General features: G+C 37.9%; 1 protein-coding gene across 4 annotated transcripts in view; it reads right to left on the bottom strand.

The window, feature by feature from the left end:
* slc4a11 (solute carrier family 4 member 11) overlaps positions 1-26170 on the bottom strand; it is a 102016-nt gene that overhangs the window by 28817 nt on the left and 47029 nt on the right. For 2 of the 4 annotated variants that reach the window (XM_085441158.1, XM_085441159.1), the window contains exons 2-6: positions 20633-20683; positions 17748-17864; positions 10203-10246; positions 5994-6222; positions 2305-2337 (exon numbers count right to left, since the gene is read on the bottom strand). In XM_085441158.1, the coding sequence (XP_085297284.1) occupies positions 2305-2337; positions 5994-6222; positions 10203-10246; positions 17748-17864; positions 20633-20683 (474 nt within the window). The remainder of the gene's footprint in view (positions 1-2304; positions 2338-5993; positions 6223-10202; positions 10247-17747; positions 17865-20632; positions 20684-26170) is intronic. The other 2 variants (XM_085441161.1, XM_085441160.1) reach the window with 1 other exon arrangement.

Raw genomic sequence — 26170 nt, 5'->3', positions numbered from 1 at the left:
GAAAAAACAGAAAGAGAGGTAAATGTGTGTAGTGAGGTTATCTGTTGTCCTCTATATCGACAGACTACGTTGTCAATGTCATGCTAAAAGAAGAGAAGCTAATGGCTAAATCTGCTAGCTGCAAGCCTCAATATCACATCATCCACTTCAGTGTGTTTTGTTTTGTTAGCTGCATATGCCTTTTCCAACAGAGGCTGCTGCAGTGTAGAAGGAATGGTCATCTTTAGAGTTAAATGCAACAACAGCTAAAAGTATAAAAGCTCTATACAATTATGAGCAATGCAAGTGGTCAATGAGGTGCATTAAAGAAGGCATTTTTATGATAAACACATTAAAATAGAAGATTGTGTAACATCTATGACTTAGTCTAGGTCATTACTGGATCAGATGATCTGCAAAAGTTTATATATTAGAATAACTACCAGCTGTGTAATGAGTGACAGCCAGTCAGAAGGTGTACACTGCACTCCCTTTGCAGAAGACTGACACAGAATTAAATATGACCAGAAAGGCAAGCGACGGCAGGTCACTCAGTGCAAACCAAAATGAATGGGGAGCAAAATGCGATGTCATAGTTCGTTCAGTTTGTTGATTATCTCGTAGAAGCAGAAAAAAAAAAAAAAAGATTAAGTGTAGTGCAAGGGAATAAATTGTGTCTTATGTCTCCAGCTCAGGTGATGACAGGAAGAAGAGAACAAGTATTTGTGAGTGATTGCTGACATGATCAGGACAGAGACTAATTAAGAGATGTACATTTGATACTTGTCAGTTATGTGAAGATTTCTGCACGGTTTCATCAGCTTTTGCTATGCAAACACTTCTATTTCCACACAGAAAAGAAGAAAAAAAAAAACCTGATTCTTACATGCAGCATATCAAATGTGACAAACTTCAATGGAAAATGAGGAAAAAATATGAGGAAGGCAAGACCGGATGGCTGGATTGGTCCCTTTGATCTTTCTGTATTCTTGGTGAATTCTTTAACTGTGTTATTCACAGTTTGGTTGGAGGGAGAAAAACAGATTGCAATTTCTGCAAATCACATGAGGATAAAGCCGTCTGTCATAAATAAGGGAGCGAGGAATCAATAAATATGCTAAACCAGTGAAAAAGATGTGATATTCATATTTTTTTCGGTTTATGTGACAGAAAATCTGCAGAGATGTGCAGGTACAAAAACGCATCGATTCATTAGTTTCCCAGTTGATGTCTGAAAACGGTACAAGATCTTTTGGCAAGGTGACTCCTTGCATTACGCTCAGAGGTGACCTCCAGAAAGCCTCCTCTGTCTACGATGCCTAAAAGATTAACTGTGGTCTTAGCCACTGGTAGACTCGCATCATACATACACAAAACCCCTCAGTCACACACACTAACACATAAAGAGAAAACGATTGGTTTCCTTCAAAGAGTGTGAATGTTGCAAAGGGCACTATGAAGGAGGTGATGAAAACATATAGGTATCCATCACAGCCAATCACAAGGCACAAATGCTATGGTCACATGGTGAGGAAGGGGCCACTAGGACTGGGTCAATAGTGAAACTTCATATTTAGAGAGATTTAAATTGCAGTGATTTCTTTGGATAGAAACAAATTAAATGTGCAGTAAAATAATTAGTTATATAATTAGCTTATTAATTAAAAAAAATACCTGAATATAAAACCTCTGAAAAATAGGTCATTTTTTCCTAGCAAGGACATAATGTCTATTCTAAACTAAAAAATTTTAATTATTTTGATTTTATGCTTTAACCTCGTAAGACCCAAACTCTTTCATGGCATGCATTTTTAATTTCTCTTTGATATTTAGGCATATTTTTACCTGATTTTTGTACGAAGAAAAATGAGAGCCACATATGAGGATATTAGTTTAAAATTTTGATAAAACAGAGGCAGTATATTGCCCTCGTAAGTGGATATCAGGCCCTTGTAGAGCAAAATTTAGTATTTTGGTCTAGACAACCCAAAATGTGATGTCCACATATGTGGACACCAGGTCCTAGGAGGTTAAATCTCATTTAGATGTATGAATTATTCGATCACTTTACAGAACTATCAGTTTTCTTTTTACGCAGAACTGATAACTGCTGATTGGACCCAGCGTTGACTTGAGGGGCCAATGAAGAGGCATCGATATCTTGCTGGTGTCTCTAATCATTTGATGACTCAGTGGATCGACCCAGTCCTGAGCACGGAGAGGAACACAAACGGAATACTGATGGTGATTGGTACAGGAGCAAACGACTGATTGCAGCCTCACGGCGGCTGATGCTGACATTTTCATCCAATTAGCACAGCTTACCGTCATCAAAGAAAACGAAACTTTGAGACTTGTCTGCATGGGGAGAAGGAGGAAGAAAAACCAAGAGGAGAGACAAAGAGTCAGTTCAGTCACCTTTTCTGGGCAACAGGCTAGCAGTTTTCAGCAAGAAAATGACACGCATACACACACTTTCCTACCGAGCAGGCACACACATAAATATCTCTACTGAACAGAAGCTTCATTTCCTGCCCTCCTTTACCTCATACATATTAAATATCATTTTCCAGAGAAAATCTCGTCTTTGTTAGGCACAGAGAGATCCCATCTTGATTACTGTCTACAGGCTATTAACAAAAATTGGATTTTATCTCCGATAACGGTCGTGTGTTCAGCTGGTCCAAGAAGCCCAAAGACGTCACTGATGAGATCAAGATGAGAAAACTGGCATGTATGGCCACCATATATCATGATAAGTAAAGTGGTTAAATTAATGGTTTCAAATTAGTATTCTGATCTTTCCTGAAAAATGTGCCACAATGAAAACTCATGTGTCTTGCTGTGATATAATAAGGGTAAAACAAAGTCCAAAGGAAAAGATAGCAGCATTCATGGCAGTACTCTCAGGTTAAAAACACGAATCTGTGCAAAATATGTTCTTTGCAAACACACAAAAAAAAAGACAAGCAGTAATAATCCCCTCCTGGTTGAACAGATGGTCAAGTATTTCTGAATTTCTGAAGAGTTTAAGTGTGACAAAACTCACAGCGTACACAGATGGAGATATACATTTAAATAAGGCACTTACAAAAAAATAAAAACAAAAGAGAGAGACCTACCCTAAGTTTTCATACTTAAAATAATAAATATGTTGCAGTCTAAATTCAACTGGCAGAAAATAAAAAATACAGCAACACAGGAGGATTATGCAAATCGAGACCAAGTAAAGAGCCAGCAAGATCGATCAAAGGTGACAGCAATTTAGGGAGAAATTATGCTACAGTCATCACAGACAGGGCACACAATCAGCAGCACACAGAGCACTGTGGCTATGAACATCACAGAGGAAGAGGGGAAAATATATTTATACATTATCATACAAAACACTGTCAGTTATTCTGTGGTAGCGGATCATCATTTTGGTCAGCATCCTAAAATCATTTAGTTCTTCAAGTACTCCTAGTTTGTCAAAAAATTATACATTACTTTTAAATTTTGGTGTACATATTAAAAGCGGAAGTAATATTATCATGCGTTGCATCATCGTCAGCGTTGTTCATTATTCCTCTGCACAATCCCGCTCTCCATCGCTGAATCCCAAGACAAAAGCAAAGCAAAAAAACAAAAAACAGCTCAAGTTGGCCTCCAAAAAGAAAAATACTCCTCTGTACAAGTAGGAGCAGGACTAATTATCTCTGTGGGCTTTCATCTTTTTCATTTCTGTAATTCTCTGTTCTTTCGGTGCCTGTTATAATCTTGCCCTGTTCTCTTTATCTCACAGCTGTACAGTATTACACTCCAAATGAGCTGGTCCGCTCGCCAGCCGTAATACCCCACTGTGGCAGAGGGAACCTTGATATGGCAGAAATTAATACCTGAAGAGATATGTCCCGTTGATAACATACTTACGTGCAATATGAATGTATTCCCCCAGGAAAAGCCTTTGTTCCTTCCCAAGAGATATTTTTTCCCCTCAGCGCTGACACGAGTGTTTCACTGGTGAATTCAGGGATTCTACCAGCAATGTGAAAATTCAAACTTTGTTTGAAATGCACCGCTGAACCACTGCCATTGTTATTAATTTATTAGGACAACCAAATCAAAGAGGTGAAATCCACAGACTACTTGGTAAACATTGTGTAATGCATACTTGAAAGACTAAACTAATTATGAACATTTCTGTATGTTCACATCCTTCTTTGAGCATATTATAGTAGCCTCTGTAAAGTTTTCGTGTAAATGTTTTCTGAATAGCTTCACTATGCTTATTATTAATGACCCCCACAGTTCAGTCTATTATTACCCTATTCTGTCTGCTGCAACTGATGCGTCCCTGCTGCGTGATGAGTTTCAGCCTATTTTTAAAATAGTATTTTGTGTCGCATAATAAAACAAAGAAATTATTGATTATTCGTTGTTTAATTCATAAATAAGTTCAAAAAGAATGTAATACTGACTGCTGCTACTCTGTTTTCACAATCAAGCATCACTTGAACAAAATGTCATCCCTTCATTTATGTATTTTTTTTCATTGATTTTAGAAGCACACAGCCCAGACTTACAGAGGAATCATTTTTGTCAAGATGACAGCCATAAAAAAAGGGAAACAAAAAGGGAAAAAACCTTCCTTAGCCTCTTTGTGGGATATTCTTGAAGAGCAAAAGTAAAACGCAGCTGCAGTGACCACAGCTTGAGAGTCTTGGAAAGCCATTTGAAAAACTAAGTGAGTGATCGATGACAGAAGTCAATTATCACCTTGCGGATCTGTCAGAGGCGGCTCTGCAGGGTGAGCGTCACACACCGCCCACCTCTGACTATCCATCAACAACTGCAGACACCAGCCCAGCCCGACAGGAAAACACTGGACACCGAGTACATGACAGGAAGCCCTTACACTATGATTACCTCCACATGCTCTTACAGTGGTGAAATCCCACTTATATTTACTCCTATATCGGCACGGCATTAAATCTAATGTACTGAAAGAAACCATTTTCCACGATTCTTCACGACTTTAACTAGATAGAAAGCAAAGTTTCATTTGCCAAACAATTACTTTTGTGAATGTTCTGTACAGCTTTCGGCAGAAAGCAATGCTTCAACAATAGCTACATATTATTATGTAAGAGGGCGGATTTCTCTTGCTCTAATGGGCTGAAGAGATTCGCCTTAACCAAGAGGCTTTGCTACTCAGCCAAGAGGACCTGTGCTGAGGGGACTAAACTAATGTGACAGGGATCTGTAAGCTGACAAATGGGCACCAAACCTAGAAACATGGGTACATTTACAATTGCATTCATGCATTACAATATAATATTTTAGGTACAACCGTTACTGAACATAGTTTCAGGTCAAAATAGAAAAAAAAAATGTTTAAATGTATGTGAGACTTAATAAAGCTGTTACTTTTTTGCTTTTGCTTCCCCAATTAATTCTGCACTTCGAAACTGTAGCCTTCCCTTTAATATTTAATTGCTTTAATATTCAGGAGGAAAAAAAGCGAACGCCTGCTTTAAATTGCACAAAAAAGTAAAAACGATAAAGCTAAACTACCTAAAAATAAAAAGGAACATTGGTGTCTGTGTGTGCAGTATATGGTGGTGTGTTGAAGTGTAAAACATCCACTTTTCGCCACGCTGAGTGCTATTTTTGTCCACCTAAAAAAGCTGTGGGTCAAATTGGCATCCTTGGTACAAACATCAAAAACGTTCCTTTGGGTATTCAAAGCTCCTTGAACCATTCTCAAGTCTATCTGACAATTCTGCTGCAGAGCCTGAGGTACAGCTTATTTATTTATTTAATTTTAGGTAGGCGATGACATGTGCAGACGTCAGATGTTTTTAGGTCAAGTGTCAGATGCTATGGGTCCTGGTCTGATTGTGGTTAGGCACAGATGATGCATTGTACTTCTCCATCTTGTGGTTTGCATATCTCTGTATCAACTGTATCTCAAAACAAATTAGACAACATATGACTGTGTTTACATGCATGTCGACAGAATCCTTGCTCACCGTTGACCTCCTGTGCTCCTGCATCTGTGAAAAGCATGCTCATCACCTCCTCGAAGTTGCACCCGGGCTCTAAAGCATGGCTGTCCTGGCCCACATGGTGCAACATTCTCTTCAGAACATCGTCCAGGGACGCGGCTGTCTCATCCAGCAAGATGCTGGCCCTCGCCAGGAAGCCATCCAGGTCACGGTGTGCCCGAACCTCCTCCTCAAAATTCATCAGCTTCACATACTGTGGAAAAACAATAATTATTTCAAGTCTGAAATAGTTTTAAACGAGATCCCGTGTTGAGAATGCAAATAAGTTCAATTATAAAAGAGAAGAAAACAGTGTCAAAATGCATCTAGCCTAGTTTCTGCAGAATTGTACCCAAAGGAAAAAAAACTAGATTTAGTTTTAATGTTTATATGGCAGGGTTTATTCTCTAAGGCAATTTTCAGTTTCAACTTTATTTATATAGCATCTAAACACAAATTATGTGAGTACACTTTACCAAGAAAGCTTGAAAATTGTCAAGGTAAACTGAATATCAGGGTAAACCCTGGCTATAAAACTGAGCTAAGCGTTTATATATATATATATATATATTTTTTTTTTTTAATATATATCTATATATATATATCTATATATATCTATATTTTTTTATTTTTATTTAATATCTTAAGATATAAAGAAATTAAATTTCTAGATATAATATCTAATGTTTATCAAATTACATTTTTGACAATCAAGAATACAATAAATAAGCCTTTAAGGTGATTTTAGTTGTTAAAAAACAAAACTGTATAACTATAAAACTGTTACAAACTGTTACTTTAAAGACAAACTGCTGAACCCCAATTTATTTTAGAATTAGATCACATTTCTTACCTATTTCAGAATGAGGGCAGATGTAAGATCTTACTGACTTTTTGGATTGCAGTCAAATATAAAAGAACCCTAATAGGTTTGAGTTTATTGCCTTAAATCCTTCTGAGCTCTTCAAAATAGCAGAACACTGCCAACAATCAAAATTTTATCAAAACTGTACTAGTGCTGTCCACGATTCAGCTCAAGGGAGACGGCTGGACAAAGAAACCAACACAGCTCCATTAAGAGCCCAGACACCCACCAGTCATTGATTGTGTGATTGACAGAAATTCTGAAGATGAGTGGATTTCCTGCTGTTTCTTTTAAGCACCAAGCAGAAAGTCTCCGTGCTCTTTACAGAAAAAAACATGTATAGGTATTTCTGCAAAGAGCTCTCTATATAAATTTGATTTTGCTTTGTTTGTGCAATCACAGAAAGCATCGGTCCTGGGGCTCTTATGCAACTCGAATGAAATGATTAAAAAAAAGTAAGAAACAAATAGAGTTCATTTTGCACTTTTTAAAAGAAATTATAAAGCGAGTCATACAGGGCAGAATGTGTGGTCCAGTAGTTCATGTGTTAATTCAAAGGTTATATTTTAAATTGCTCATGAAGGAAGTGAAAAATATCCACCTGCAAGCACAAGCATAAATGAAAATCTATTTATGGACCATTGCAAATAAAAAAGATCCATAACAAAATTCTTGGCTAGGACTTAAGGACGGGAACATGTGAAATTAATAAAAAGCAGAGGGAGAGAGCAAACAAACGGAACTGTGATACAGAATGAGGAGATTAGAGAAAAGAACCAGGCAAGCTGTTGGTAGGAATGAGGCACAACAAACCGAAATCTCTGACAGGCTCATAACGGGGAAGACTAACTCTTGACAGGTTTGGTCACCAGTTCAAACTAATGCCCTCTCGGGGTTGCTTTAAACCCTTTTACCTAATTGGCACAGAGACATTTGTTTACTGCATCACTAATGATTTACAAACCTGTAGTAATAGTAATCTTATTCCCCTAAATTTTGTAAAAATACAATTTTTCTTATACATGTAACATATGTGCCTCAACTGTGGGACTCCTGCACAAAACAATGCCGACGATAAGAGGCTACATTTGTGGTCCAAACTTTACATGCACTTATCATGGGCACGAATGACACAGTAATTTGGGGGAGTTTAATAATTTCTTTCAACTGTTCTACTTCCAGGGTGGAATGCTTGTACAGCGTACATCTTTAAAAGCTTTAAAATGCAAATTTCATCCAATTTGCATGTGGTCAAAACATGCAGACTCAAATATATACATACACTCACTTAAATCTTTTAATAAGAAGTGCTGAAGGTTTTACTCCAGGTCTCACCTTCACAAGGCCAAGAACTATTAAATTCTTGTTAGGGACCATGATTCACTACAACTGGTAGTTTCTCTTTGCAAACATAAAAATGATTTGTTTGACAGCAGCCTGGAAATAGAACAGTTCAAAGAAATCATTAAAAGTCACAAATTACCATGACACTGATGCCCATGATGAGTACACATACTCTATGTGCCACAACTGCATCCTGCTACTACTACATTCACTGTGTGGTTCTCATCAGCCCATAATTTTAACAGAAATCCATCAACTTATCAAAACTGATTGGTGAAGGGAACTGGTGAAGATTATCATTCTCCGCTTTGAAATTTGTGTCTAAGCATTCATGTGAATAATATTAAGATGTACCACCATTGTTCAGATTGTTCAGAACAAACCCACCAACCCATGGCAGCAGCACTGTACAGCAGCTATGGTCCTCCCCAGCATGACAGCATGACAAAGCACAACGTCCCACCACAAAACTGCTCAAGGGTGGCTTGAGGACGTCAAAAACGTGCTCCGAGTATTGACCTGGTCGATGTAACGACAGATCCCTGCTATGAAAATATGGACTAACAAGACTGCTGCCAACTTTTAACTGGGGACAAACAAAATTAATCAGGTAATTCTTTTAATCAAAACATAAAATTAAGGTTTTTGGGTTTGAGTCCTTTACAAAGAGGGCTCATGATGCCACATGAATGAAAACGTCTGGCTTTAATCCAGTGCAAAAATAAAGTTTGCTGGAATTCGAAAAGAATGACGCACAAATAGATGAATGGTAAAAACAAAGGTCCTCAGGCTAGCCATCACTTCTACAGGATCATCAAGCACAATAAAACCATTACAGATGTTTCATTTAGACCCTCTATAGCTGGAGAGCAATTCTTAATATCCCGAACTGCCTCGGCAAATAATAATTGCAATTTCCTTCCTGCAAGATCCATATGTGCATTATTCAGTTATTTTATGTTTGAAATGATTGCAATAATTCATAATTGCATAATTTACTTTAGCCCATCACAACATGTAGCTATTGTACAGGTATAACACTGCGACTCTCTAAGCAAAACCCCAAAACTAACCCGTAACAAAATGAGTGAGCCAGCAGTAAAGATGCATGAAAAGATTAACACTAGCAGTTTTACAGAAAATATTCAATATAGCAGAGCTATTCATTTATCAAGCACATCTTACACAGATTGGATTGTTTTTACAAATCTTGGTGTACTTCGAGTGTGCTCAGTGGAACTGTGGGCTGTTAAAACACATAGGAAAATAAGCGCAGCACGTTTTGGTTCCATATAGAATGAGACTCAATATTAAACCAATCAGGAAAAGATGTTTATTCTTTAATTTACTGCCCAAACTTACTTTAATATAAAATCATCTCTGTACCTTTATGCACAGCCAGCAGTGGGTAAGCAGGTATTTCAAATGCCTTCTTCAGTTGTTCCTCATTCAGTTTGACAACTGAGATTTTGGTCCTGTGTATATTCATAGAGGTCTACATACACTAGGCTTAAAATTTTAGATCATATTTGTTTTTCTTTCTTGATAAAAGCACTGGGTGCATTATATGTTGCTGACCCGTACTGCTAAATTACTGAGCCCTTAACTGGAAAAAGAACTGGAAGTTCTGTTGCTTCAGAACAAGAACGTTCTCAGTTTGAATCTTCTGGTCATTTTGGGGCCTTTCTGTGCAGGGCTTGCATGCTCTCCTCGTCTCTGCAAGTATTTTCTCTGGATGCTTCAGCTTCCTCTCTCAGTCCAAAGACATGTAGATTAAATCAACTGGTGAATTTAACATAGGTGTGGATGTAAGCATGACAGATTGACTCTCTACGTTAGACGTGTGATCGGCTGGTGACTTGCTCCGGGTTTAATCTGCCTCTGACGCTATACTCTGCAGCCCTGACAGATGGTTAAAAAGGTCAAATAGATATAATAAATAAACAGTAATATCAGACTTCTAGTTGATAAACATCCATCCTTACCCTTCTTGATGTATTGAGTAACACACAACCAGAATCGTCAGTTTCTGAGAAAGAAATAAAAAGCGATATAATTAGACACTCAAAGTGTACATCAATAAAGACTTGACATGTGTTTATATTAAACAGATTTATCCACAATAAGGGTGAACACATATATATCTGCTCAAAGGGCTTGAACCCATAAGTGCACTCTGCAATTGATCATCACAAATGAAAAATGAAAACGCAAACTGCTTTAAAAGATTAGAGCCAACATTATGTAGTTCTAGCAAATTATTTTACTTTATATACTTAACCTCCTAAGACCTGAACTCTTACATGGCATGCATTTTTAATTTCTCTTTGATATTTGGGCTGATTGGGGCCCGATGAATGTAAAAACAAAGAATTACCAGATTTTTTTTTTACCTTATTTTTGTTTTTAAGAAAAATAAGAGCCACATATGAGGATATTTGTTTAAAATTTTGATAGAACAGTAGCAGTATAATGTCTTTGTAAGAGGATATCAGGCCCATGTAGAGCAAAGTTGAGTATTTTAGTCTAAATAACCCAAAATGTGATGTCCACATATGTGGACGCCAGGTCCTAGGAGGTTAAAAAAAAAAAACTAAGAAATTACAGAACTGACAGCAAAGGTGAAACAGAAGATGAGACATTGAGTGATGAAGAATTACAGAACATGAAAGCAGACTTTGTTTTGAACCATTTCGTGTTCAGTGTCTTAAACTCCTGGGCCACTAAATATCAACATTTCCTTCGTTTGAATAGACTATGTTAAAGTTTTAACACCAATATGGTCATTATAATGTTCTGTATTTTCAGGACAGGCATTAATTCTGAAATCACAAGTAACAGCCACTCGAAGAAAAACAGCCTGAGACCCCTTTTTTCTAAAAGTGATGAAAATGTCAAGAGGCATGTCTTTAAATGCTCTCATTGAATAAGGATTGAAAATTCTCTTCTGATAAGGCTTTAATATGCGCATGTGGAGCTAAGGCAAGAGCTCAGATAAAGTACAAAGGTTTGGATTTTCCCAGTGTTGGGAAGAGGGGAAAAACCTTTTATGTTAGAAAACAATATAGGGACAAACGGAGGGAATGTGGTTTTCAACACACTCCCGTCCCTTAACTAGCAGACTGTCAGTACCCTGCTGACTCTCATAAAACAGTCCGCCACCACAGATACATAACACGGTTATCGCCGTTTACTGTGGGGACAACATTATTAGGTTACCATGGGCTTTCCTCCTCTGCTCCACGTGATGCATACTGTCGACTCGGTCTGGAAATCAATCAGTGCTTTAACTCCTCCCTCCAGCAACAAAGAAGCAAGAACACCCCCCCGACACACACGCGCGCACATACACTCTGACAAGCCAATAAGCCTTAGGAAAGTGCCAGGATATTATAAATAATCCTGCGACGAGTGAACGCGTTTGAGTGTGAGTCTGCAGAAAAGGGTGAGGGGCTTTGATCGAAACACCAAACACCTTGCCACAAAAACCCTGCAGGCAGTGTAGGAAAAAAAAGAGCCCCAACCCCTGCCTTTCTGTCTCTGATGAGACTATAGCAGGGGGCACGTGTCATGTGCAGTGGATTTGGTTCATCAAAGCCGCACAATCAAAAAGCACACGGCCAGGCTGATCTGTTCCCTTAGGGGAGAGGAAGCTCCGGCTCTAATTGCTGTCAGGCTGTAGCTGTAAGGAGATATTCGAATATTCATATTAAGATTACCTCGTCCCCGATGATCACCTCCTTCTAATGGACTCTGTATGTCTCAATATAGCTTAAAGTAATCCAGAAGAATTTCATTTTCTTTGGATTAGGTAAAAGAAGTGTTAAAATGTGTCCTTTATTTGAGCAATGTGCCACTATGACTGAGGATACCAGATTAACAACCTTGTACTTAGCCTAAGGTTGGGGATCTCCCATACTCTGCCTTAAACATCCAGTGTTTTTGCACCAGATGAAACTATAAACCTAAAAAGGATTCATGGATTACATCTGCATCTGGCAGATTTTACCCACAGGTCAACAATCTTACAGATTAAAATGAAAAATATTCATTATTTAACTTCTTGAGTTTTGAACAAGAACACTTGGCATCAAACTGGAAATTAGTATCAGATGTTACTCTTAGTTGAGTGTCTAAAAATGTATTTATCGCAGAGTTTCCTTTAAGAAACCTCATGGAAGCAGTGACAGTCAATAAAGAGGTGGAAAACAAGTGGGACAATAAGGTTTGATTATAGTGTAAAGGTACAACAGTATTTTTAGCTGTTGGCTTCAAAAGGCATTCAACAGTCCCTTTCAAAAGCAATTATAATCCTTCAAACAAATATGACCAGTACCTATTTAAGAGGCTTTGTTGCGGGTATTTATATTTAATACCTGAAAAAAAAAACTGAAAAATAATATAAACCTAAAACGACGCCTTAAACATTAACCTAAGAAAACTAATGTTCTTGCATGTATGTCATTACTGTTAATACCACATGAGTCAGCGTCTCAGGCAGGTCTTACTCTTTCTGTTTATCACACACCCCAAAGGTTTTTTTCTTAGGGTTTTTTTTCATGAAAATGTCCAATTCCTACCCAGGTCTTAAAAGAAGTTGCACTATTACTTCTGTATAAAAGTATTAACTATAAAAAGATTAGACTGACTACCTTAAGACAGTCTATACCCAAGTTAGAAAACATAGCATTACCTCTGGACTCTTTTTGCAGATATCTCATCCATAAATAGTCAAATCTTTATAGTAAAAAGAAAAGAGGGGGAAAAAAAAAAGTATTTTTGTCAATCCCCTCTCCACACTCATCATACATTCATGAAACTAACTTCGATCCAGGTTATCAAGGTCAAGTCAGGACCTTGGTAAAAACCAAAATGTCTTTTCCAGCGTCAAAGACGGCTGTCCTTCCTCGTGACTTTTCCACATCAGCATTCAGCCAAATTGATTGAAGTGAAATGGAACTGAGCCCAGCGCTGGCTGAAAAATGTATAATCAAGATATCAATTGTATTTATGGAGGGAATTTGACAGCTTTATGACAAAGAGAGAAGAATGGATGAGATCATGTCAAAGTGATATAATAACAGAAGGAGACAAACAAACAAGTCTGCATTACTGTGATACAACAGTACTGGTAACCTCTTCATTTTCATATCTTTAATATTCCCTTCAATAACCACCATCAGTCACCTTTTTTGATGTTGCTACAGCCACGTTGAGACAGTGAGCCTTCTTCAGATACTTTCAGTGACAGTGTATACTGACAGACTGGGCAGATAACTAACACGACTAACACTCTATTCTCACTGGGGGGCTGTAGCTATATGCTAAAGTCACAATAATGGCACAGCAGATCTATAATAGGTTTGTTTTTCTTGTTTATTGTTCCAGTTTAGCGTGCCAGCATTTCCTAATTAGCAATAAGTCACAACTTACAGATGATGAAACCAAGGTACTGGACATATTTATAATGTGGGCTTGACACAAAGCCACAGGATCACCCGAATTCTTAAACCAACTTGAATCTACTGACAGATTGACGAGTCCCTCTTTGGTTTACTCTCCCTGAGGCACTGCTCAGTAAAGAATCACTTTTTGTACAAGAAAAAAAAGACTAACTTTTGAAAACACCCACCTATTTTCAAAAACTCAGACACTCAAACTTCTAAATCCATTTATTTGTTTTAGCTAAACTTTGTTTAAACCTTACTCTACTTTTTCAATGAAAAGGGAGTCTGTGGAATTTGGCCCCTTCTCTTACATTAGAGATAATGGAGCGGATCATTCAGTTTGTAGTACAAGGAGGAATAATAGTACCGCAGAACCGACAGAAAGTGCACTCTCTTTTTACCATATCAGGACATTCATTACCAGGAATCAGTATTAGAAACAACAGCACACAATGTCAGCTGTTGTTTGGGTTTTTTGTTTCGTTTTGCAAAAACTATGAATTGAAGAAAATGAAACAACTTGTAGAACCACCTTTAACAGCAATAACTTGAAGTAATGGTTTTCTGTGTGACTATCGGTCTCTGCAAAGTCATGAAGCAAGTTTAACCCACCCTTCCTGCTTCAGTTTTTTGAAGTTTGCAGACATTATTATTTATACACAGATCTCTGCACACCCGTTCTGTTGTAGATTTGGTGCTGTGCTTGGGTCACTGTCCCGCTGATTGACCCAATTTGGTCAACCTTTAGCTCTGCAATGCTTTGGTATACAGAGTTCTTCTTGGTGGACTCAAGGTGCTCAGGCCCTGTGGCTGCAAAACAAACCCCATCCACCAGATGCTTGTAGATAACTTCAGTGTTTGCAGTTTCACTGAGCGTTGTCTGACCTTGGAGTGGGTTTGCTTGGACATCCAGTTCTGGGAAGATCAGCAGCTGTCTTGAATGTTTTTCATTTGAGAACATTTGTTTTAGTTGGTGATATCTTTCTTTCTTGGTTTTGTATAAATGCACATTTGAATACTCCAGAAGTGCAAACTGCCAAAGCGTTTTTATAGACGCGGTCACTGCTGCTGCTGATTAATTCGAGTGCCATCAAATATCAGCACCTGGCTCACTACACATTTTCTGTATTTTGGCTTCATTTTTGCTAAATAAATAATGACACAGTGTAATATGTCACGTTTTGTTATTCATTTGACGTTTTATTTATGTAATTTTAAGAAACGGGTTATTTGTCTTATGTCTTGGTATGTAAAACCTCAGAACTGATAAAGGGTTTTACTGATAAAGGCCACGTTTGTCAGTAATGTTCTGAAACCAGGCATGAATCAAGAAAGGGGAAATAAAAATGAAAATAGAAACCCCTCCTCCTGCAGCTCTTGCTCTTTTGAGATTAAGCACAGCACATGCCTGTGCCCGTGCTTAATACACCTAAAAATAAGAGGACTTTTTCATTGTTGACCTTTGGCCTCACATGGAATTTAAACCCCACTCTCCAAGATCAAGATCCTCTGCTTAATTCATTGTGCTGCCACATCCAACTTTCTTTCTGACTTTCATGCTCATTATACTGCTTTCTGCTGCTCATCTCATCTGGTCTAAAGACTGATTGGTAGGAAGGTAGAAACGGTCTAGTTAAATATATATAAAAACATATAATGGTGAATATGGTGGAGTTACACACAATTGAATGCTGTCCTAGAAAACGGGCTGGAAAGATACATTTGAAACAAACATTTTCTCATGAATTAATTAAACAGACAGATGTTTTTAAAATTAGATTAAGATAGGAGCTGCTGTCTCTTGGTATGACGTAATCACTGAGTTATTTGCTTTTCCAAACCACTGCTTATTCAGGCAGACAGGATGTGATTAAAAGTCTTAGTCAGTCTTAGATTAATTTGACATGGTGGACATATTCCACAGTGGTCTGTGATAATTTGTGACACAAATTAAAAGCAAAAATAAGATGCAAACAACTAATGATACTGGGATCAAATGTATGTGACAGCTACACTTGTGAGGCTGGGGGCAGCCAGGAACAAAAACAAAACACTCTAATCAGCATTCAGCTGTGCTGTCAATGAGTAATGCACTGAAAATCTGTGAGCAGGAACTGCTGTGCATGACAAACATTCTGCACCTGCAGGTGAGAATTTTGACAGCAGCGAGATTTCAACATATTACAGCTGTATAGAGAGAGAGGAATATTACACAAATCACTGGAGCTCAGGATGTGAACATACTCACTGAGATTAAGGATGAACAGGAAGACAATTACATAACTTGAGATTATATCAATTCATCCTACCCTTCCATAGACTTACCTATACTTAACTGTAGCATCTACCCCCTTGCAATAATTCTTGGATGTTTGGGAAGGCTGTCAGCAGTTTTATAATTTACTGAAGACACTGGATATAAAGTTAATTTTTTTTCAATCAATTCCATAAATGCTTCCCGTTTTGTTCATCCTGATAGTTCATTAGTCTGGAACTGACTGTCACACTGGCGTATAGACAGATACAAAACCGATAATTGAGGTGAGTAAAAATGAGGTATTTTATGCTTTTATTTTAGGCCCGACATAAGTACAAGCTGTTCAACGTGAAGAAGAGCATTATCACAGCCGTTTTGTTTTTCTAACTTGTCCCCAGCTTGCACCACTACAGCTCTCTTGTCAGATGCCTTAAGTGTTACTATGTATGGAGACCCAGCCTAAGTGGCATGGTCACCTGTCACATTCAAAGCAAATGGGCATCTCCGTCTTTCCTCCTCTCCCTATGGTGCACCTGGGACTGTTACCATGGCAACAATAACCTGGGTTGACCCACCGGGATTGTGGTGATGGGGTCAAAATCATCTGCACCTGCAGCTGAGTAGCCGTCCATCAAGTCAACACCATCATGCCACCGGTCTGTGGAAGGGCAGCGCCCACCAGAACTCCACAGAAATTATTGAAATGTTTCTCACGCGGCTTTATTCAACAGGTTTTCTTTTTCTTCCTTCCTATATGATGCTGTATTGATTATGATTATGCTGACTGGAAGACAGTGGTCTCCTTTAAAAAAAACCCACCTATCCAAGTTTATTTATTTCATGTAAACTTCAACTTTCATGTAAATGTTTAGCTTAAAAGATGAAAAAAATGTTCCTTGTCATAAAATGCTAATAGATAACATGTATTATATATGTATGTACTCTGTATCTGACAGTTTATGGATGTAATTCCTTATGCATGTAGCATTTTCAAGCCCTAGGCAAAGTTTGACAGCACCAGATTCAGAATGAGTTTGATGCTGGTGACTGTATAAACAACATTAGTCAGTGAGACAAGATGTTAACCCTTATGAAGCTTAATTGTCTCTCATTTTCTACCTGTATGTCCACCTGTATCCATATCAACTTACTAACAACTTCAACAACATATTGGCATTCACATAGATTCATGTGTCCGGCCAGTTTAGCACGTGTCATGATTGCGATAAGACTCACTTTAGCTGCTGTTAGTTGTGCCACTATGTTTTTAGAAGGTGGTCTCCGACTCTGTTTTTTGCTATCTGGTGCTGGTAAAAGGGCACACAGCTTTTTTTCTAAAACATGATGCTTGTTGCAGCTGGTAATGATGTTGATGTGAGTGACAAAGAAACCAAAAGTAAACTAATGGCTGCAAAACTAAAAGAGAAAGCTCAGCTGAACACGAGCAGAAACTATTGCAGGGGACTGCAGATTATCCTGGGATTTGCCTGTGGGTTCAGTATATTCGAATCTTATATGTACAGTATTGTTTAAACCTAACAAAAGTGTTAAATTAATATTTGATGAGGTTTAAGTTAATCTTTAGCATTTTCTTTCTAACAGTTTGTTTTACAGATTAAACAACAGATCAAGCTTTCAGCTTTTCTATAAAACCAAAGAATTATTTTTATTTATGGAGTCTATCGCCTTTAATTTCCAACTCACTTAAAAATCCTTATCAGTGGCTTCATCAAGTTTATTTTTCTTCCTCCTTGTCCAGACTGCATACTCTAACCCCTGCTGCCCTCTCACTTTCTTTCCCTCTCTCTCTCTCTCTCTGTACTGACCTGGCCCAGGGCTGATCTGGTTGTCATAGAGGTGGATGTCATCTCCGCAGGCGATCGGCGAATCTTGTCCCTCCTCTCGGCCCTCGCTGCCCTCCTCCTGCTCCACCTCCCGCTGCTCTGGGGACACAACAGCACAGGGTCACCTCCTGGACTTCACCGGCTACCAGGCAGGGTAGCAAACTGACTTTAATTATTGTTGTTATCCTCAGCCAAAGTCACAAAATCCAACAGTCAAATTTATTTTAGTGCTTTGTAGATGTTTATGGCACACTTTCAAAATGAGGAATAAATAAAAGAATGTGAAAGGAATAAATAAAATTTCTGAGTGAAGTTTTTCACAAAATAAATCTAGTCCAAAAATCACTCAAAAAAGGTAAAGCTTTAGACAGTGACAGGAAATTATTACAGCAATTATGCTTCTCTGTGACAACTCATCTGACAGTCAGTGAACCATCCAGACTGTAATAAACATCTGCTGATTAAAACAAAAACCCTGAAAATTATAAGAAAATATTGCTCAAGTGTCACCTGAAGTATGACTAGAGAGCTTCTTTCTTCCAGACAGTCTCTTTCATTGTCAGATGATATGGTTGAGAATGACAGTGTGTTCAAGTGAAAAACAGGAAAAAAAAGTTATGTCTAGATATTATTAGACATAACTAGTCGTATACATGTCAGTGTTTTAAGGTGTAATATACACCTTAAAACACTGACATGTATACATACTATCAGTCTAAATACCAAATACTTCTCCTTCCTCTACATCTTTTAAAATAGGCAAACTATGGACCTAAAATTTGTGTCGGTGTACATTAAGAGATGAATCTAACCATTTTCGGATGGACAATGTCCAAAATATCCAGACTTAGTCAAACAAAACCAGTGTACAGGATGTGCCCTTTAAGGTGCAAAAGCTGAAATTTGTTTTTTCAGCTCACGATTCCTCTCCTGTTCATATGAATACATAAGAGTAGTGTTTTAATGTCAATGGAAGCAGCAACAACTACTAAAAGGTGCTTTCAATTAGTGTAACGCACAAATAGCTGCAAGCAGCGGTCCTTTATGCCTAAAAACCTAAAAATGCCACAAATTGTCAAAGAATATTAAGAAAATTAAGCTGTTAGACAAGTGAGACATGACGAGTCTTTTATGAATCAGCAGGTAAACGCTGTTTTTCGCAGGGTTTTGGTGTGTAACGGTCAGGACTTTGCATGTTGGAAAGCATCACAGGACTGAGCCTGGAGCTTGTTTGGATGACTCATTCCTTTCCCTCTTCCCGAGACAGCGGCCCCCTTAAATCCAAAGCTCCAGTAACTGGTGGGCTCCCAAATATCATCCAGCGATCGGCTTGATGCGACAAGAACAATATCTCACTTGCTCTTTATCTGCTGACCTTATACGTGAGGAGCCCCAAATTTCAGTTCATTCAGTTTGTCTTGCATCAGGATCAACCCTCAGCATTTGACATTATTTGAACTTCACTGTGTAGTTGCCTTCCCTGCATCCCTCTGTGCCTCAGACTTACCAGCTGGGCTCTGACTTTCAAATCACCTTGGAGGAGAGAAGCAACTGCTAAACTGCAAGCACTAAATTAGAGGGTTAAAAAAAAAGGAATGGCATTAATTTTAGGGAAATGTATTAAAACTTATTTATAAACTAATGCATGAAAAATATTCCAATCTCTCCATGTAGCAATCATGTAATTTATCTTTATATAACATATAACTAGAACTCCAAGTATGCAAAACGTCACAATTAGAGCTTCTTGTATTAAAAATAAATAAACTATGATTGAAATAAACGAATCACTGCTTCCTAAATGTAAAGCTATGCTGCCCTGCAGAACTTTGATCGGTGAATACAACATCTAGAAAGAACAAGAGCTAAGGGACGAGGAATGTTGAAAACGTTAAACGATTGATGTGCATCCTTCAAACGGTGTGCAGGGTTTTGCTGCTGCCTTTGAGACGCCGTGGGACATAAAGAAACAACAATCACACGGTAGCATGATCGGATCATTAAAAGAAAGTTTGGAACTTTCTTGCTTCGTGTTTGGAGAAAAAAAAGATACATAACTGCCATGTTTGGTGAATAACACCACTGTGTCTCAGTAACCTGTTCACTTCTAACACCACAGCAAAGAACTAAATGACACAGATAGCATATGCACAGCAGAGCTGCTTCTGCAGCACAAGACACACTTCAAATATTGTTTACTGTGCGACCGTGATTCACCCTTTAATTGCAAAGTTCACAACAAGAGCACTGACGTTCCAAAACAACCTTTGCTAATGAACCAGTAAAGATAACAGTGGTTTGTAATGCCTACTTGCCAACAGTATTGTAATTACATTAATATCTGATAAAAGGTCGCATAATAAAGACATTTATGTTGAGCTGCGGCAGGGGGTCTTCTGTGAATGTGCCGAATGAGACGGTGTGTTGCAGGAGGGGAATAATTGGCTGGGGGAGACGGGGAGATCCAATGCAAGTGTATTCTGTCTTGACTGCCTGTGCTGCACATACTAATTGGGAGCTTCTCCTTGGCTTGAAGGTAATGAAACTGCCGTTATCATAACACAAAGTTTGTTGTTTATATCCAAATGGAGTAGTGTGTGTAAGCTGGGAGAGGTTTGGGTTGTTTTTTTGTTTTTAATTTTACGTGTGCTGCAGCTCCAATCCTTAAATCACATCTTTCACTCTAAATATACCTTACACAATACACATTACTGGTAGGAAGATGTTCAAAGACGTCGATGACAGCGGCTATATTCACTTTGAGGATTAGGCTTTTAGGTTCCATGCTTTTCTTTCCATTTTTAATACACAGTGGAAGAGGAACAAATGTTGAAAATTTTGTCCTTGTGCTGGTGGTTCACACTCACCCATTTCTTGAAAGAAGTATCCATTCTTGGACATCCCAGAGGGAGGCGCCTCTGTGAGAGCAAAACAGAGAAAGACTGTAATTACTGAGCTGAATCTAGGCAACGGTAACAGGCCCGGCAGGGAGCAATTACTCGTTATTATTTTTACACAGCAATTGCTGGTATGAGAAATGTTATGAATACAAATACGCATCATTTTCAGACCTCTTTGTCATTCAGGGTTATTATACATGGAAAAGATCTATGCATTTAAAGGTAAAACACAAAGTAATCCACGGATTATTTGCTTACAAGAAAAAGTATTTGTTCTGTAATGGCCGCTAGAAGATGTAACAATGACTTCTTATAACACACTGCATGCGCACACGTAAATAACCCAGGAAGGCCTAAAATATGTTTGTCCTTGACATGAACTTTATCCTAACGAGTACGGTCTATTTATTGTAAAGATGATCCACCCAGTCATCAAATATTTATTTTTTAATTAAACTATAGCTCTGCAGTATACAGTTTAAAAAAAAAAACAAAAAAACAAACCACATTTAGCTCTTAATGAGCCCATCTATTCATTCTCTCGATTAAAAAAAAAAAAAAAAAAAAGCCCTGTCCATCTAGGTCAGCTGTCTCCTGAAAGTCTATCCCTTGCATTTGGTACTTTATTAATCATTAAGTGCCAAACCAATGTCCTATTATTTTGCATCTTGCTTTCAAGAAACAGCAGGTACTAATACATTCATGGTACCCACAGGATGAAAAATACAGCAGCGTTACATTAAATGAAATTCCACGCATCACTAGAAAATATTTTAGAGTTGCAATTTTGATCTTGACATATTTTGTTGATGGTTATACGTACGGATTGTTATAAAGCACACTCTGTGTACATTTACATTTTAATTCAGTCTGAGCACATATACCAGGCTGAAAGCTGCATAAGAAAAAATGCGCTGCTAGACGCCAGAAATAAAATACGCTGTACAAAAGTGAATGAGGGAAACACTTTTGTTTGCCTACTGCAAGGAGAGCCATGAATGCAAATGTGATACAGATGAAACAAATATTACCATTTGGGTATGGGTGTGGGAACCGAGGAATACAAATAACAAAAATTTGTAAAACTTATTTTAGGTATTGTACAGATTGAGAAGGTTTAAAAATGCTTATTTTGACCATGAGGAATGGTGTATATTGTCAAAACTGATCATCGAGGGGAAATGCTAGAAGATGAGCTGTGAAATGTGTGGCAAGAGTTGCAGTTGCAGACTTTTTGTTGCTCTGTCACCAAGTTGTCAGACAAAAATGTCATTTAAAAAAAAAAAAAAAAAAAAATTCCAAGCCCAAAAAACTCAACCCCTGTATAACACATCAGTTTCATTATTTTCCCATTACTTAATTGCCTCATCAGCACAAACATGTGTATCTCTGTTTCTTGTGTACATAGATCAACTTGCAATGAGACCTTGTAATATAAGATTTTGATAGCAAAATTTTCCACTCAGTGCAGGACAATGATCAGACTAAAAGTGAGCATAAATTGGATGACCATGTAGTTCAACCAGAAGGCAAAGAGTTCCCCTAAGGAAGAAACATTATCAGTAAAACGCAAGGGCTTCCTTCATTACATCTAAAACATGTTAACAGGCAGTGATTATGAGCAGTGCACATCCTTTCATCAGCAAAGGTCTTGACTTTTCTAATACATTCAGCGATAATCCACATTGAGTTTCGCTTCCAGGCCAGCACTCATTTTGCATTGGTGGTGTGCAGCATTTTTTAAAATGGTGGATATCTCATTTTGGAATTAAACTTAATCTGGTGAAGAGCTCCACTACAAATGCACTGAGGGAATTTAGAGTACAACATTTCAGAGTGTTTGTCACGCGGCCCTGTGGATGTGTGCAGCATGCGGATTGCGCAGAAAAAAAGAGAGATATGGAGCAGGGATACTTTGAAGGTTATTGAGACATTGTGAAGGAAGAGAGGTGGCCCTGCCATGCTACCAGACTTCAGTGAGGCTCTTATTGAGCATTAAGCAAACATGTTTACATACTCATCCCATAACCACAGATCAACGGCACGTCGCGCGGGTAGTTTTCTGATTTGACTACTAAAAATCACAGCATCCTGGACAAAGGGACACACACACTGGGAAAGAAATTGCACAAATACTCACAGATGTGCACAAGCACATACACAACCACTTTCACACAGACAAAAAAAAAAAATCATTATACAAGAACCGAGTGCCTCTTTTAACATGGCGACTGTCATAGAAGAGGGAAGTAAAGACTTACAACAGCTTTCTCTTCTGGAAAGGATTCTTTGATGTGACAACATCTAGCATACAAATACAGCATGCAACTTTAATTACACAAAATGCTCTTTCACTCTTGGGATAGGACACACAAAGCAAAACAATTTCAGAGTTAAAAGACCCAGGGATTCATTTATCCTCAAAACAATCAACTTTTTTTAATCCATACAGGTTCCTGCCTCAGTCTGCCACACATGCATACATTCAATCTTCTTAAGATTTCACCTCCTGCACTTTGACTGATATGGTTAATGCTGTGTTGATTTTTTTTTTTTTTCCATGATTTCAAATAGTTTCTAAACCAACCGTTACCTGTTGAAAACATACAAAAGACCACTGATACATTTTTATACCTTTAAAGTGCAGTGAAGCTACAGTACTGTGCAAAAGGTTTTAGGCAGATGAGAAAAAATGCTGTAAACACAGAATGCTTTCAAAAATGGGAGTGTTAATCCTTTATTTACAATCAACAAAATGTAGCAAATGAACAAAAGAGAAATGGAATGAATAAAATCAATATTCGGTGTGACCACCCTTTGCCTTCTTCTAGGTACACTTGCACACAAGTTTTGAAGGAACTCTGTTTCCGGGTTGTTCCAAACATCTTGGGGAATCAACCACAGATCGTCTGCGAATGTAGGCTTCCTCAGATCCTTCTGTCTCTTCATTAATCCCAGACACACTCGATGATGTGTGGGGGCCATACCATCACTTCTAGTACTTCTTGTTCTTCTAGTACTTCTGAAGATAGTTCTTAATGACTTTGGCTGTATGTTTGGGGTCGTTGTCCTGCTGCAGGATATATTTGGGGCCAATAAACAATCATTTATATTTCTGGAAGCATTCTTTGTTTACAGCATTTTTTCCACACATGCCTAAAACCTTTGCACAGTACTGTAAATGGTTGGAAATCATGGCTCAAGTTGACCAGATAAAGCTTTGAATCTCAATTATTTCATTTAAAGCATGTGTCTAACTATCTTGCTTCACTTACTAAGAAATAGTCACCAACACAGTATATCTGACAGATTAACTAGTGGGTCTGTATTTTCAATAGTCATGCTGGTATTGGCATTCATAAAGGCAGATAAATGAAAATTTAAAAGGTAAATAAGACGCCGGAGAATCACCCTTCAGCCAAGTTATGAGTGTCGAAACTGCATAATTTATCCACCTGAAGGCACTCTGCAACTTCCCTGTTGGCAAAATATGTGCAGAAACAACAATGAGCTGATCTAAGCAAAGCGTAAAAGCAAGTAAGCAATTACACAGAACGAATGTTAAGGAAATCTTATTATATTCTGTATGTCTGAAAGAAAGAATATCAGCTGTATACATTGGTCGCTAGCACATACACCCTCTTAAATCTACCTTGTCCTTTTTTATGTTTAGCTTTTCTAATAATCGTTATTTGCTTTTCAAGTGTTGGCAGGCATATAGATTCTTGTTTACATGCGGACAGAGCCACAGCGATAGCTACCCAGTATTTGTGTTATGCTAAGCTACTCTTGCACTTCTATACTGCTTCAAAATTTATGCCATGCAGCTGGTTGTATGATAAATGTACACATACATAAAATGTCTTTTTAAGAAGATATTTACACATTTCCCATAACTTTTCATAACTAAAAAATACAAAAAAAAAAATAGCTCCCTGTACTTCCTTAGAAAACCTGCATGATTAAAACCTATCGGTTACTAATGTAAGATATTTTTGTGATTTCTTATGATAACTGTCACTGCACAAGGAAAAAAAAAAAGAAAAATCGGTTGTGACAAGTCTGCTTATCGGAACATTTTTGGTTGCGTTTCATTCTGATGCATAAAAGAAGTCAGCAGAAGCAAGTTTGTAAAACTAAACACCCTAGTGGTATTTATTCTCCAGGCTTTCTTTCTAACACTTTATCCTCAAGCATTAGGGGGGAAAAAAAAATCAGTTCTGTCATCTGAGTTTTTTGTGCTAAAGAAAAAAATGTATGTGGCATAATTCACCAACATCCTGCTACTGAACTATCCTCTGCTTCTCCAGGGTATGTGTTGGATTGTTATGGCAGTCATGCAAACATTATTTTTCTCATCTTTGTACCCAACACACACATATGCATCATCCCCATGCAGCCCGTTTATCTGCAGCTATTACATCAAACATATCTTGAATAGCAGACGACGAACATGGATGCACTGAAATATGTAGCTTTTATATTTTTGCATAGCCAGCTTTATTTCAGCTTAACTGTGACATCTGTTATTTTTTCTACTGTTTAGTCATTTTACATGTGCAGCAAAATAAACCCTGTAAACACAGACATGCTCACCGCTTAGCAGCCTGAGGTGGTGCTAGTATTCCTGCGTCATAATCTGCATAATCATTTTTCTTTTACTCGTCTTCGCACATGCGTCTCTCTCCTAGCTATAATGAAGATAATGATGATGATAATGTAACTATCATTATGGCTTCATTAACCTTCTTTTAGCCATAAAACAACAAGCCTTTTTATATAAACGTGACGTTAGTCTCATAACTGAGTAAGTACAAGTCATAGGTGTCAAATAAAAATGGGAAAATTCATCCGATATCACTGTATCTCTAATTTATGCACAATGACATCAGTGTACTAAAGACCAGCTACAGCAATGTATAATACCTAGAGGTTAAAAGGGTGAAAGATATACATCCTACTTGGAAGCTTAGTGTTTCTCATGGTTTCACTTGGCATTCAGTCCTAGATTTGTTTCTCGCATTTTTTGTGTTTCCCCCCCCCCCAACTTTGTACAAATGGAACCCCGACTTACGAAATTAATTCGTTCCCGACTTCCTTTTGTAAGTCAAAAATTTTCATATGTTGAAGCACCCATTGGGCCTTTTGAGTGAACGATAGGCTATAGGCTAATTGCTAACTAACGACGTAACAACAATACGTCGTTCAAGTGGAACAGCGAAGCGCAAGTACGAACGCCAAGGGGGTTGTTTATATTTTTATGCAGTGTCTGGCTTCACTCCAATAATATGATCAATAGCAGAAAACCCTGTAATATATTATAGTTGAAATTAGTAGCACTAAGGCCATCTATAACAAAAACGATTCATGAAATGCATATCAGCACAGACAGAGATGTTTAGAAAATTATTGAACAAAGCCAAATCTTTTTTTTCTGTATCCTGGAGGGTTGCTCTGTTGATTGCTCTTTTATTTATGTGTCACATCATGCCAGCCTCCTGTGGA

This window comes from Copadichromis virginalis, linkage group LG19, assembly GCF_057382275.1.
Source record: "Copadichromis virginalis isolate Kocher_CV1m ecotype Utaka linkage group LG19, C_Virginalis_male_GT1.1, whole genome shotgun sequence".
Lineage (NCBI taxonomy): Eukaryota > Metazoa > Chordata > Actinopteri > Cichliformes > Cichlidae > Copadichromis > Copadichromis virginalis.
Note: the sequence above shows the minus strand (reverse complement) of the source record. Positions and strands in the feature narration are given on the sequence as shown.